This window comes from Odontesthes bonariensis, chromosome 21 (assembly GCF_027942865.1).
Source record: "Odontesthes bonariensis isolate fOdoBon6 chromosome 21, fOdoBon6.hap1, whole genome shotgun sequence".
NCBI lineage: Eukaryota > Metazoa > Chordata > Actinopteri > Atheriniformes > Atherinopsidae > Odontesthes > Odontesthes bonariensis.
The window spans coordinates 20,562,798-20,578,025 of record NC_134526.1 but is presented as its reverse complement, the minus strand read 5'-3'; the positions used below and the strand labels follow the sequence as shown (position 1 = coordinate 20,578,025).

General features: G+C 40.3%; 1 protein-coding gene across 1 annotated transcript in view; it reads left to right on the top strand.

The window, feature by feature from the left end:
* grapa (GRB2 related adaptor protein a) overlaps window positions 1-15,228 on the top strand; it is a 29,195-nt gene that overhangs the window by 9,602 nt on the left and 4,365 nt on the right. Inside the window, exon 4 of the mRNA XM_075453631.1 lies at window positions 8,930-9,098. Within this exon, the coding sequence (XP_075309746.1) occupies window positions 8,930-9,098 (169 nt within the window). The remainder of the gene's footprint in view (window positions 1-8,929; window positions 9,099-15,228) is intronic.

Here is a 15,228-nt window from a genome sequence, read left to right as displayed (position 1 = left end):
CCCCTTCGACAATCCGATCCTGTTTGAATGAGTCAGATGTCTAACAACAACAACAACAACAACTGTAAGTGTATGAAAGTGTGTGCACATTCACTTTTTGTATCTGGGGAGTTCAGTGTACTTACCTTTCCTTGATGTTATTATTGTTCAAAAATACGTAAGACTTGCTTCCCTCCAACCCCTCAGTGCTATATTTTTCTTCATCTTGTATAAGATATGCAAGAGTGGAATTTTTAATGACATCAAACCGGGAAAAGTGCTCTCAAAAAGTGTACTATTAACAGGAGGATCTGTTGGTATTGTTGAATTACTAATAACAGGTTTTGAAAGAGCAATTTAGTGATACGCTGTTGAGTCTTTGAACTTAAATGGCTTACACAAAAACACATAAAGCGCAGTTTGTCTATTACTTTCTTATGTCAATCTGAGTTGCTTCCACTGGTTGATGATTCATAAAGTTAGCGCTGAATGTGGCTGTTCATCAGCTTGTCATCGGTCATCATTAGTCTCTTATCAGTGCCATTACACCAAAGAGGAACCATTAAAGAGAACTAACCCTGCGGGCATGTTTACTTTACAGCTGTATGCTGTAATCTCTGAGCTTCAAGTAACACGTTGGGCTCAGCCTGCCATGAATGTCATCACTTGGGGGGTAATTTCACACTTGATAAACCTCAGGAAAAATAGCACAAGTTGAATAAATTAAAGGGAAAGTTTTTTTTTTTTAAACCTAGACCTTATTTCCGGAATAAAATACGTACATCTACTCATCGATAACAGTTTGGAGAAAGTCGGCGTCGGACGATATTTAGATTACTCGAAATCCGCATATATCCATATAACGGGAGAAAACAGGGCATTGACAACACAGCCTCTAAATAAGGCATCATCTGTCTTTATTTCACCAATACTTCAAAGGTAGGGTAGGAGATCCTGGATTTTGAGTCCAGCGAAGCTGCATTTTGAAAATACAAAGGTCAAAAGTCCCAACCCTTTTCTTCAGACTTTCCCCCCAAAGCCATGCCTCTAGAGTACATGAACGCGCAATGCTTGTTCACAAGCACGAAGGTGCACGAGCGCTGTTCTGACAGCAAGAATCGATCGTTGCCGTATTTAGTATTTAGTATATGCTAACTATACGTTTAATGATGCTAGGTGCTAGCCTCTAGTTTAGCTTCCTGCCAAGCTTCTGGACGCGTAATTCATTCACGGAGCAGGGTACGCGCACAGGGGGAAGGAGGGGGAGGGAGGAGCAGATTGCAGTGTGATAGACGGCATCAGTATCCAATCATTGTGAACGGTCCGTTCACAATGATTGGATAGTGTTTTTCCTAGATTGTACGTACTAGAGGCCACTAAAACTTTTCATTTTTGTGTCAAAACTTTTGATTAATTGGTTGCAATGGGGGTGTGAAGAGTATTTCAAGCAATATGTAAAAAAATGCTCCAGAAAAAGAACCCCTACCCAACCTTTAAGATGAATGAATGAACGCGTACTATTGCACTGTTAGCTCATAGCTGCTGTGTTATTGTTATTGGAGGCTATCGGAGGGCTTATGGGGGCTTTCTACATGCGTCTACTGGGATGACTTCATCGCCGCGCGCCGCTGCAGCACAGCTTATTTAAATATAAAGGCATCTGACTTTGTCACAGCTCCTAAATGTGTGTTATTAACCACCCAGTCAAATACAAATGATGACCAAACTTCTGAGATGTGAAAACACAAATGCACATTGCAAATATTGAACCTTTCAAATGCGAGCAAAGTTGTCAATGTTTTTAAATTGTGCAGTTTACTCTCAAAGGGTGGGAAAGTGCTCAGAAGAGATGTTGGGGCTACGTGAGAATTCCTACAGGGAAAGGGCGAAACGTTATACTGCTACTGTAAAAGTTTGTAAAACTGCCAGAAACAGCAACATAAATACAGACAGATATACAAAGAACAGGAAAATATGGAGTAAGATGACAAGAGATAGTGGGGAAAGAACAAGCAACGTGGTTAAAATATGTGGGCGAAGCGGCAGCATATGGTGGGTGGATTTGGTTTATGGTGCAACTTTTTCTTTCACTGAAACTGAAAAAAGAAGAGCCAGTCCTCTGGGAGATAAAGCCTTCAGAGGGTCTCCTCCTTTCTGTTAGCCACCTCCATGAAGGTTTTCTCATAGTACTCAATCTGCATGTCCTCTATCTTTTCTCTCAACCCTTCCTGCCATTTTATATCTTCTGTTGTGGCGTGAAAGAAACAAAAAAGAAGTCATTAAAGGTTTCAGAGTAAACAAAGCACATATGTACCAAATAATAACACTTCTCTGAAAGGACAGTCATCAAATAACTAGCATAAGCTTGAATCCCCATACAACCTTCACAAACAAATGTTCGATCAAATACAAGCCTGAAGGGCACTTGGAGAGCACATGTCCTGCTTAAGAATAAATTCAAGCATCATTCAGATTCAGAGGTGCTAGGAAGCGTTTTTTATTATTTTTAGATGTGGTACGCTGTGCCTGTTTCCAGACCTCATACAAAAATAAATTAACATGCAGAATCAGCCTTTTTTCACTAAGCTAAGTGGAATTAAAAAAATGAGAGTTTGTGGGCTCGAACAAGACTTTAAAAGTGCTTCAGGTCCTAGCTGTTCTTTCTTCCTCGCCAAAGCTGTTTTACTATATAGCTTCAGCTTAGCCTAGACATTCTTCAGCTTTCAAACTTAGAGCTCTTTAGCTCTGTCTGTTGAGTTGAATCTTAACTAAGGGAATTATATATCAGCTCTAGGTCTGAGAAAATGTATTCATTTGATCTATATTCATTCCAGGAATTTCCCTTAAAAAGCTTATATGGGCACTAGTAAACAGGAACTCAGCAAAACTGATCTAAACCAAAGATAGTAGGTCTTGTCTGAAGTTTAAGGTGGAGGTAAAATAAGGATTTTAGTAAATAGTGTAAGGGGGTTTAACAGCATCCACACAGACGTCAACATACTTTCACCCCAGTGCCTCTAACAACCATCATTTTCCATTCTTGCCCTCAGTTGCTTCCTCGCAGCCCCTCTTTAGAGAGCACACAAACCCACATCCTTCCTCTCTCCCCACCGAGCTTTCAAAACAGGTGATGTCTTAATAATGCTACAAGCAATTCTAAACCCTTATGAGATGCACGGCTGACATACAAGGACAAACTCACACGCACGTGGCTAAATGTGCTCAGCCTGCAACACATGATATGCAACATGGAGCTATCATACACACAAACAGACACATATTAGTTGGCACAAACACATGATTTAATCAGCTATTTGCAGCATGGGCTCTTTGTCACACACACACACACACACACACAATCACAGAGTTGAATTGACAGCTGGAGGTGTCAGTCTAGTGTGTAAAGTATTCTAGACATCTGCAGCGGTTTAGAAACTAAACAGCAGATTAGGGGAAGAGAGGCTGGCAGAATGAGAGAGACACCGAGAACAGGGAAGTGAGAAATAGATTGATGAGGAAGTCAAGGGAAAGATGGACGGGTGACCTTCACGGATCTCAGATTGTGCTGGCGCAGGGTAAAAAGTTTTTAAAATAACTCCAGTCCTCATCTCCAGCGTATCTGTCTGTGTGTCTCTCCAAGTCTATTTCATTTTCTCCCTTTCAATCTTTCTCACTCTCGTTCTCTGTTACATTCTTGCTCTCATTTCCTTTTTACTTGGAAAAAGAACACAATCTCTGCATCGCTGTGGGCCTTAATTACACTGGATTAGAAGGATGAGGGGGCACTTGGAGAGAGGGCTTTGTGTGTCCGTGTGTGTGTGAGAGAGTGAATGTTAGTGATCAAGCTGAGACAGATGTGTTCTGAATTATTACAGCACAATGGTTCTCTGGGTTTCTACTGTCTCTCGCTGTTAATTATGGAAACTGTCAATAGGACCACTGGTGTAGCCACACTATTACACATTTTTGACAGTAATTGGGTGAATAAATTTGAGTAGAGCAACGTGATTGTTGTAAAGATCAAACTATGATGACACAAGAGCTACAGTGTGAATTTACACGTGCATCCAAGCTGCCGTACATTGTTACAACAGACATGTTGTTTATTGTTTTTCCCATTTTCACATGGCTTGAATTTGATCACAAACTGCCTTCTTTTTTTTTTATCCGTGTGGTGATTCAGAGGTGGGATTGTGGTTTTCACTGCAGAGTAAGAGTGTGAAGTGCGATGTTGTAGTTGGAGTGTTGCTCAATAAATATTTGATTGGATGCTGGTCGGATGGACGGAGACGGGGACACCATGTGAATTTCTGGCTTAAATTCTTCTTCGACAGATGTGTTAAGACGTCTGAGTGCATCTTTCTTTATTGTTACAAGTGGAGCTTTTTAACTTCCTTTCGCATATCAAAATGAATGATACTGTATAAGAGACCCTGTAGTTCTCTCAGGTTTTAGCTGAAGTTGAATTGAAAGTCCAAAGGTTTTTCTTGAAATCTATGGCAAGCTGAAGGGGCAGCCTCGTCGCCTGAGTGAAAAGTTGGTTTATGTCTGCGTCACCCTGCCATCAGACTGCTAACAGACCAGTTGGAGGCAGCGGGGTCAAGATTACCACTTTCTCAGCGTACTTCGGACAGTGGTAACAGAAAACAGACGTGACAGACAGCTATTCTATGTTGAACAGTCACTTTAACTTAATTTAATGCACCGCTGAAAAAACATGGAAGGTTGTGTCAAAATACTGAACCAACTCTAAGGAAGTATGCCATGCAAACGCAGGATGCCAAGAAAACCAATGACAGCTTTTGCAGTCGGTTTCATAACTAGGAAAGTTTATATAAAGCTTAAAGTATGTGATTATGTTGTTGGTAAAGCTTCATAAAACAGACACTTCACTTAAGCTTAATGAGGTACGAACTGTTGCATGGACTCGCAGGGTAGACTGACCTATGAACGGCACCATGCACGTTCCTAAGAAGTGTCGCCATGTGACAAGGCAGGTGTGACACATTCTGATAGAAAATGGATAAATAAGTTTTATTTTGTATATGTATCTGAGAAACTGACCCTACTTCTCACAAGACTTTTAACCTCAATTAACATTTTATGTTAAGGTTTTAGTCTCAGTCACAAGTTTCAAAACTTTTTCGAAAAACCTGGTGTTCAAATTGGAAATTACGATAGCTTTTCCGGGTTGTGCCTACTTAGTTTTCATGGTTCCGAGTCGGATGTACTGCTCCTTTTTCTGTTCCCAAAACCAAGATGGTGGCGAACAAAGTGCCAAACCAAAAGGCTTCAAAGAAAGAGTTCACAAACCAATCAATTGCATTATGGAGGCAATAAGATTGATTTATTTTTTAAATATATATCGTGTATGGCATGAGATATGGGCTCAATTGATATTTGTGGTCTGGAAAAAGCAAAAATGTCAAGCTTTTATTCCGTAAAAGGGTAGGCAGGAAACATGAACTATATGGTGAACAAATTAAAGCACAAGTAAATATAATGCCTTCTCGCTGTCCTTTATTCCCTCCAAATGATATGAATCAATCTACATTTCATTATTGTAAATCCCCTAAAGGGAAAATCCATGCCTATGTGTTGTTTGTTTTATTATCACTCAGACAGCTGAACAATTGCACAGCTGATGACAGCAATAGGGCCCCTCCAGGAGGGTGCAGCAGAGGGTGCTAGAAGATCAGGGGCCATGTTAGGGCTGAAACCGATAATTCATATTGATCAAACTAGATGTGCTGCATGAGTCCGAGAGTGAGTGGCCGATAAGGTTGAATCAAACAAGGCAATGGATACACGGTGGAGCAGATACCACAAGGACGTGGGATACAGACAGAGAGAAGTTAGACAGAAGTCCGATAATAAAGGAGAGTGTGAGACCCGCAGGCAAAACATAAGGAAAAGAAAAACACAGAGCATATGTTATTTGCACAAATGGAAAAATTCATCAAAAGCTTCAGTCGAGTGAACAGTGTGAACATAAAAGCACCCAGCTTTTTCACTATTTCATAATGTTTGACATGTGAGTTTGAATGGTGGTGAAACGAAAGAAAGGAGGACACTCAGGGTGGAAAGAGAGGGCAAGGTGGAGGTGTGGCTAAATGCCATCCAGTCATCAGGGAGTCAGCACTGCTTGTTAACAGGGCTCAGTGTCTGAATAGAAAAAGGAATTCTTGGTAAAAAACAAGCTGATGGTCATTTTCAAGCTTGGAAGAGAGCCAGTCAGACTGGATCTATCAGGAGTTTGGTTAGTTTAGATCACGTTTGCCATTTTTAGTTTATTTATTTTAGACATTATTTATTCATAACAGTAATATTGTCACATAAAAAGGCAACAAAGATGCTACCACTGTTTTTCACCAACAAGATGACATTTTGAAAATCATTAAAATAAGCCCAACACACACCCCCACTCTGGGATGTGTTTAGAAATATGGGGGTGTTGTACTGACTTCCGCTGCATATTACATGCCGTTATATAACAACATAATCACTGGGAGATGTCCAGATTTCTAAAGATAAGCTTGCAAGTTACTTAGCAACCACCGCAGAGCAGGACAGGGGAGCAGGTGAATGCCAACGACTACTGGCCAAACTCTTTTAATTATAACAACAAGGCAAGCACTCCAGCACTGCGGCTATTTGTATCTGTGTCACTGGCCTTAAATTTTCATGTTTTAGCCACACACAATCCGACTGTGCTCCCAATACACCTTTGTTCATCAAAAATATGTCTTGAAATGTGTCAAAATACTTGGTTTAAGCCACTTTCTCGTGACCAAACAACACACAGTCAGTTTTCTAATGCCTTGATCTGAGGGATGTTATCCTAGAAAGTATTACAAATCTACAAAGATTTCTTTGCCATTATCTGCATTGCAGAGAATCCCCAAGACACGCAGAGCATCCCATGTAAATGTCACGGTCTGCTCTTTCAACTCTGCATTGGTAATTGAATCCATCCCCTACTGATGATACGGACATAGATTTTGCATCGGTGTAGGTTGCTCTTCATGAACGTGACGCTCAAATGACCTTTCTTGCCTGTTTTCCTGTCGTTTTGTCGGGCTCAGTATCGTTTTATTCTTTGCTTTATTTTAAACCTTTGAAATTAAGAGTAAGGATTGAAAGTAGATATGAAAAAAGGACACTGTAGTTTCTGAGGGGATAAATGAACAGGCCTGCAATGAATGCAGGCCAGCCCCAACAGCTGACAGCTGTGCCGCCAGAGGGGAGGCTTTGCAGACTAAAGGCTAAGAGTGTTGGTATCAACCCAAAGCTGGACACGATGCACTGTTTTCCAAAAACCTATGTGAAGACACCAAATGTGTCAGTCTGGACCATTTGTAGCCACACATAACTGATAAAGTTCAACCACAGTTCCAAAGTTGGGATGCCTTTTTTGGATGGAGAAGCTAGACTGTAAATAAAATGCAATGATTTGCAAATCTCCTAAATTGATATTTCACTTATATTAGAACGTAGAAAGTGCAGTCAATGTAAATGCATAGGAACTGGGGGGACCAGTTGCTGGACCTTTGGGAAAGGAATGTTGTCCCATTCATATCTGACAGCAGGCAGGCAGGCCAGTCCAGCATCTGCACTCTTCTCCTTGAAGCCTTGCAGTTGGAACAGATGCAGCATGTGGTTTAGCATAGTCTTGCTGAAATATGCAGGCCTTCCCTGAAAAACATTGTCTGGATGGGAGCATATGTTGCTCTAAAACCTGTATATACTTTTCAGCTTTGATGGTGCCTTTCCACGTGTGCAAATTGTCAGTTCCGTTGGCTCCTATGCACACACATACCATCAGAGATTCAGGCTTTTTAAACTGATAACAAGCCACTATCAGCAATCTTCACTTCTATCTGGTAGATATAGTGTTCATGATTTCCCCCCGAAAAACGTCACATTTTGATTCGTCTGACCACAGAACAATTTTCCACATTGTCTATTTTAAATGAGCTTTGGCCTAGAGATCACATATGGCTTTTTTTTTCTTTTCTTTTTTTTGCATGATTGAGCTTTAACCTGCATTTGTGGATGGCATGCTGAACTGTATTCGCAAGAGATATCTCCAGACTCTCTGAATCTTTTGATGATTTTATGTTCTGTAGGCGCTGGAATATTCAAAGTCAGCCTCTCTGGGGTGCTTTTTTATATCCAGTCGTGTTAGTGACCCGTCGCTAATGAACCAAATTAGTTGCAGCACGTTTCCCAGAACTTCGGACCACTTACTTTTCCAGGCTTTCGTTGTCCTTGTCTCGACATTTTTGAGACATGTTGAGCTAATATTTTTCATGAAATCGTAAAATGTCTTTTTGTCTTTTTTAAAATGAAAATGACTTTCAACATTTGATATGTTTCCTATGTTCCACTTTGAGAAAAATATCAGTCCATAGTCTTTTTCAACTGGCATTTTCTACTGCATCCCATGTTTTTTTGGAATTAAGGTTGAAGTAAAACTAGTGTAAAACATACAGACTTTGCTCACGCACCACTTTGATTAAAAATAATTTAAAAAAAGATTATATGATTATAATATATATGTCAGCAGCTCTCATAAATGAGTCACCAGTTTTCGGATTGCATGAACTATAGCTTTCATCAGTTTGAATACATCTGTGGTGTCTGGACAAACAGTGAGGTCTGTTCTCAGTTAAATGTCAGCATATTGATTGTTATGTGCTGTATCTCACTGGGCTTAATCAGTACATACAGTCCCAGGCAAAAAAGTATAGTCTGACGAGCCATTTTGACCTCCTCACTGTTCAGAAGGATCCAAATGTTTTAGTATCTATAATTATTTACCAATACGTCCTACATGTATAAATCTACATGATGCTCACATATCTACGATATTTCTCTTTTTAAATTAGAAACATTTGATTTTTTGTTTTCATTTACTATATTATTCAAATGTTCTTGTATTTTGCAGTTACGGGGACCATGTCCAGCACTTCAAGGTGCTGCAGGATCGCTGCGGTCAGTACTACGTGTGGGATGAAGTCTTCTCCTCTCTGAACGAACTTGTGGAGTTCTACCATAGCAACAGCATCGCTAAGGAGAGGACGGTCTTTCTGAGAGACCCAGAACAATTTGCAAGGGTGAGTCTATATGACTCATTGTTTCTTGTGCGCAGATTGCTTGTTTGTAAGCTTTCCTTTCACCATAGTAACCAAAGCAAAAGATACAATTTCTTTTTGAAATAGTTATGCCAGGATGCGCGATTAGCATTGAACGGGACAGGAGAAAGGCAGCATGACAGGAGGAAATTACACTTCCTGCAAATTCCATGTAACTATGGATGATTTTTTTTTTAATGCAAGATATTTTCAAATATTGCAAAGAGATAAACAAAAATGCCACAGGACTTGGCCCTGATTGACCATGAACTGCTCTGTATGCCAAAGTATTCTAGGAGGTAATCTGTCCAATGACCCCAAGCACACAGACAAATCTGCAACAGAATGGCTGAAAACGATAAGAATCAAAGTCAAAGTTCAAACCTCAACTCGATTGAATTGCTGTCGTGGGACCATAAGGGAATTGTGCGTGACCAAACCTCAGTGAACTGAAGCAAAGCTGTGCAGAAGGACGAGCCTCCCACAGGGATGCGAGAAACAGATGACATCACACAGACAAAAAACGATTCCTTCAAGTGATTGCTGTTAAAAGTGATCTTACAAGTAGCTGGATTATGATGTGGATTTTTTTCACATGCTGATTCTGCATCTTGACTTTGGTTTTGTGAAATGAATATATAACATTTTTTATTTGTATGGTTTTAACTAAGATCTGATGTATGTCACCATAAAGCCCCTCACCAAACCGTTGAAAACATGTCTCGTCCTTCCATCAGCTGTCTTCGTCTCACTCCTCTTGCATTTAATTTCGCTGCCATGCAATCCAGGATCCAGGTTAACGATCTGCTGTCAAATATGTACGTCAAGAACCACGTAACAAGCTGCCCGAGTGTTCTTTTTCGCTGCAGCTTCAAGGCATAGCCACTTTTGTAATGGAGCTGGCAGATCCGGGAACACTGTTACGCGAAACTTCCTGAGCTGTGACTGCAGCAGCAGAGTTTGATGCAAAAGTACAGCTAGTAATGAGAGACCACAAGACTGCTGCCAGTTCGGAGCAGAAAAATGAGTCATCTTAGTCGGTGAGCTTGAGGGATTGAGCGCAGCATCACCAAGGAAAACAGATTTTAAAGGCAAATTCTGCCTTCAGTTATAATCAATTTCCCGAGCTTTGACAGAATATGAGTTTGTTCCATTCAGACAGCAAGTGACCCTCAAGTTTGCGTCACATATTTTACAATGTTTTTTCAACAATAAAGTTTGCTTCATCAATACTCATACATATGGATGGTATTTCTACTGCACATTACACAATAGAAGCAATAACACTCAGATTAGACACCAAAGACATCGGTAAATCTAAGTACCCCAAGTCTCCCTCTGTAAAAAGGCAGGTGTCTCTCATAATAGTGTCACCATGGGAAATTCTGTTGCTTCTTCTTGTATTAGAGACAAGATCACTGCTTGACAACTATTCCTGGGAGTGCACATGAGCGGCACCAGCAGGCTCACAGTCTCTATGGGTGGTTTTGATCCAAAGCAGTTCTGACACGACAGCGTGTTGGTATCCCTGCAACACCAGCTGCGTGGTAATACTCATCACATCATTTTCACCTCTGTCACTCAGCACCTGAGATCAGACCTCCATTCATTAGCAAAGGGGCCGTGCTGCAGCGATCTTTGCGAGAGGTAACATTACAGGGACAAAGCTGCCACGTGGAGATTTTTTTTCTATTAGTTTGCGCCTTGCTTGTGTTTTCACGGCTCCGTTTCAGAGTAATGTTTTACATTATAAGCAGGAGATCTGATTGTAAAGAATGCGAGAGGCAGTCTAACCAAGTCATAGGCCAATGAAGGCCGTTTGCCTTGGTTTTTAATTATGCTGACTGCTTGGATTCAGAAATTGTGATGTTGGCCGGCTTAGCACTTCGCTCAAGACTGAAATATCACAGGACACCTTTGGATGCCATACCATGCCATGCCAACATGCCGTGACATTTCGTACAGATGTTCCTGCCCCCTTGAGGAGGAATTATGGCATTTTTCTTTTTTTTTCTTTGTCCTGCCTGACATCTTTACCCCTTATCAGAATTCTTTTAGCCTGATACTGTGATTGAATCAATTACGAAGGGCATTCCAACCAGAGAGGATAAGGATGATCACATAGCTGCTTGATATCCGCACATCTCTGTGAGCGTGTCAGGGTGCAAATCTAGCTCAAAACAGCAACTGTGCACAAACTCAGCTAAGCTGCTAGTATGGCAGTAGTCTTGTTACTTTATATAACTCACAAGTAGATTCTTTTGTATATGTCCATAGCAATCTCCCTAAAGAGATTTTGGCAAGTGAATTTGCAGAATCTGTCAGCAGTGGGGTAAGATTTTAGATACTACAAGCTTTATGGTTTCTGTTGGTAGCGTGAGCAGCATTTACCAATTAAATCTCTTATCCTAAGAGACAGAAACTTTTATTAGACTGTAACAAATGAGGTAGCAGAAATGAATGGGGGGGGCTGCTTTTATTATTTATTTTCTCGCTTCACTTTTTCACAATTAGGCAGAATGAGAAGTCATTTGGTACAGTAAAAAATGTTCAGCACATAACTCATCATGCATCAGGTACTTTTTTAAAAAGGAAAAGTCTGACATGACTCCCTAAAGACCCATTTATGAACTGACAATGGAGAACGATGGAATCGGCACGTATTCACATTGAATAGACATAAGCAGACAGCTGCTACACTTTAATTAATCCAGGGTGAATTTTTCAGCAGGCTTTTTAACCGGAGGACTCATTTCTTATTTTTCCCATATGTAAGCCATATAGACATAAGACTAATAGCAACCTACAGGTAATTGCCAGATCCATTTAATTTAAAAAAAATTCGCCCTCAGATGGCTGTGATGCATGCACCACATGGAATTAAGTTTAGGAAGTTGCTGTGCTCCCCACAAATCTAGGACAAACAGGACACGACACACGGTACATTAAGGTCACGTTACTAATTAGAGATGCATCTTATCATTTCGATGGCTAGCTCTTCAATCTTTCATGACTTCCATACTATCCAAGTTCTTTGTTTCTCAAAATAGCAGATGATCATATCACTTAATGTGTTAAAGTTGTTCTACTTTAGTCTCAAAAGCCTAGAAAAGAAAACAGCTTGCTCAATTACCTTTTATTGTAACATATCCAGCAAATACAAAAAAATTTTCTTGTGATTTATGTATTAAGTTGTAGAAAATGATGCTCTAGAAGTGTGATTATGAAAGATGCTCAATAGGTTTCTCTAGTTTGGCCCCTGCTACATGACATAATAAAGAGCATTTATTTTAAACCTGCATGCTTTCGCTGTGCATGCTTTGTGCAAAATGTGATGTTAAGATTTAAAATTCTTAACACAAGGGAATACAAAGACCGGAGGGATCCTTGCAGTCAGGTCTAAAATGCTAGGAAAGGGTGCTTTGTCTCTGCCATGCGTTTTAAAAGCTGCCCTGTGGACGGGGTCCGTTTGTGGCCTCTGCTCTGACTGTAGCCGATTTCTTTTTCCATTAAAAATCCATCGTAACCTTAGAAATCAGCTAGAAAAAGAAGTGAGGAGGCATTGTGGCGTCTGGGTCACAGCTCGCCGTTAGACGGTCACTGCTGCTCCGTGGTGTTTTGATGATGATCAAATAAGGAGGTGAGGTGAGTGTCAAACAAGTCAGGAAATAACGAATGCTCGCAAGTTTATTTCAGGCTAGCTGGCACATCGGTGTGGCCTCACTTTTTTCTGCATTTGATTTGTATTCAGCTCCAAGTCAGAAACAGATATTGTGGAGCTTAACTTTTCTCATTTGAAGATAACCCACATTTATTGATCTTTGTGATAAGTGAGATTTACTTCAGAAAATCTAGGGGAGCTCTTTTCTAGCTCTATTCTTCACCCCATCTTACGGCATGCCATTTAAGAGAGTTGGACTTAAGCTTTCCATCAACTTTTAAGAACCTTGATTTTATAACTCTGACATAGTTACTGACACAGAATGGCAGATGTGTTTGGTCAGTTTTAATTCTTTTTTTTCTTTTTCATGCCGATAGTTTGCAGAGAAGCTTGACTGATGCTTTATTTGACCTGGTGGAGCAGAAAACTTTCAGATGACACATTCAGATCCTGAACAGGCGCTTTGGCTTCACATAGCAGATTCTTGCCAATCCAGTTCTTGTGTAGTAGCATCCTGCCTCATTACTAAACAGTCAAGCATGTTCCAAATCCCCGGGGAGGTGGTGTTTTTCTGAAAAAAAATACATCTGGAACAGGTGCAAGTGATGTATTTAGCCGGAGGGTGCTGTGATGATGGCTAAACAGGCAAAAACGAAAGCTGTCACACGGGCGGCTAATAAACTGTATGACCTAAATACTGTGGCAATCTATGTCCATTCAATGGGAGCGAATAATGTCTGAAAACCAAACCTCTCGATGCACTTTGGAATTTTAAAACTCGCACTCATAGAAATGTGTGAACACAACCTCTTAAGAGGGTGGCGACACATTGTGTGTTAACACGGAGTGACAGACGGACGCCCTTGTGGTGATGGACAAAGATTCTGTTGAAGTACTGTTGACAGACATTCTAAAGTGGGAGCAGGTGGCGTTAGGACAGAGCATCACTTTGACTTTCTCAAGGGACCAATATTCCCTAACCATCCCCTGCAGGCTGAAAATTTTATTTCATAAAGAAGGTCAAATAGGTGTATCATCAACGGGAGATGACTTGTGTTCTCATCCAGCGAGCCAGTGGCAGGGTGTCTGACCTGCTGGTAGTGGTAGTAATAGCATGAAAACAATAACTATCCTTTCAATGTGCATACACAAATGCCACTGTCACTGGATCTGTTTGTACGCCTCGACTATTCTCCTAAACTAAGTCGAAGTTTCCTCAGGTATCAGACGCTAATTATAAACACAGAAGGATAAATAACAGAAGGATGCTGTTTCATGCTTTTCATGATTTATTTCTAGTGCCTATATGCTTGTACTTCTTAAATTCATTGCTATTTAATAACCCAATTAGTTTGCCCTGTTTCATTCACAGTGATGATGGAGACACTTGCTTTGCATTCGAAATGAATAAACAAGTATGTTAGTGATCAGCTGCAACACTTTTTGAGAAAACTTGTTAAAAAGGCTCACGTTCTTTCCCAAAGAAGAAAGAATAACTAAAGTCACATCTTCTGAGCAGCTCAGCATTTGAACTTGTCATCACACATTAATCTATATCATCTTTCGTAGGGTTAACAACTCCTTTTTACGATCAGTCAGTCAACTTCGTTGATCAACCTAATCAACTCAAATAGAAGATCTGAAATTTAAACCAATGAATAATTACGTCAATATTATTTATGCGAGGAAATAAAATGGTGGCAAGTACATGAAGTCATAACTTCCCAAATGGTACCTGGAAATTCTTCTTCACTCAAGAGACTTTACTTCCTTAGGAAGCTAAAGCATAAACACCTACCAAAACAACTACAGTATGTTTATTATTGTGCAACCACAAAGAAGCTGTTTGGCTGCTGCTGCACTGTGTGATATGGCAGCTAAGAGCAGGAAGGAACTGAGGAGGGGCAGCTCAGCATCTGGTTGATCTACATTTCTGTCTTGCTGGACATTTATATTACTATTACTTATATTACCCCTCTCTTGACAATCAAAAATACTTTTTCCAACAGCTGTTTACTCCATCACCCCCCTCTTCCTCCCTCATAGGAGTCTGATATTTACTCTCACATGCACTGGTTCCTTTTTAGAATCGCTGTTTCATGTGTTTTACTTAGTTTTTCATGTTGCCTGTTTTGCAGCTAGCTATTAGCTACATAATTATTACTGCTCCAACTTCAGGCGACACAATAAAGTATAAAGTTTTCATACACATGCGCTGAAAGAGCTTTTTCGCCCTTTACCAGATGATCGCAGCAAGACAAGTTTATCAGAGCTTTTTTGGAGCTCTTTTCTCGGCTCATAAGCATCAGCGATGTTGCAAATGACAGAAATACAGTGGAAAACTAGATAAATAGGCCCCTTAAGATTGTCAGTGTAAGACTACAATTTGAAATAGTCTTCCTCACATGATGAATGTTCCTCTTTGTTCTAATCATATAGGTCACTTCCACA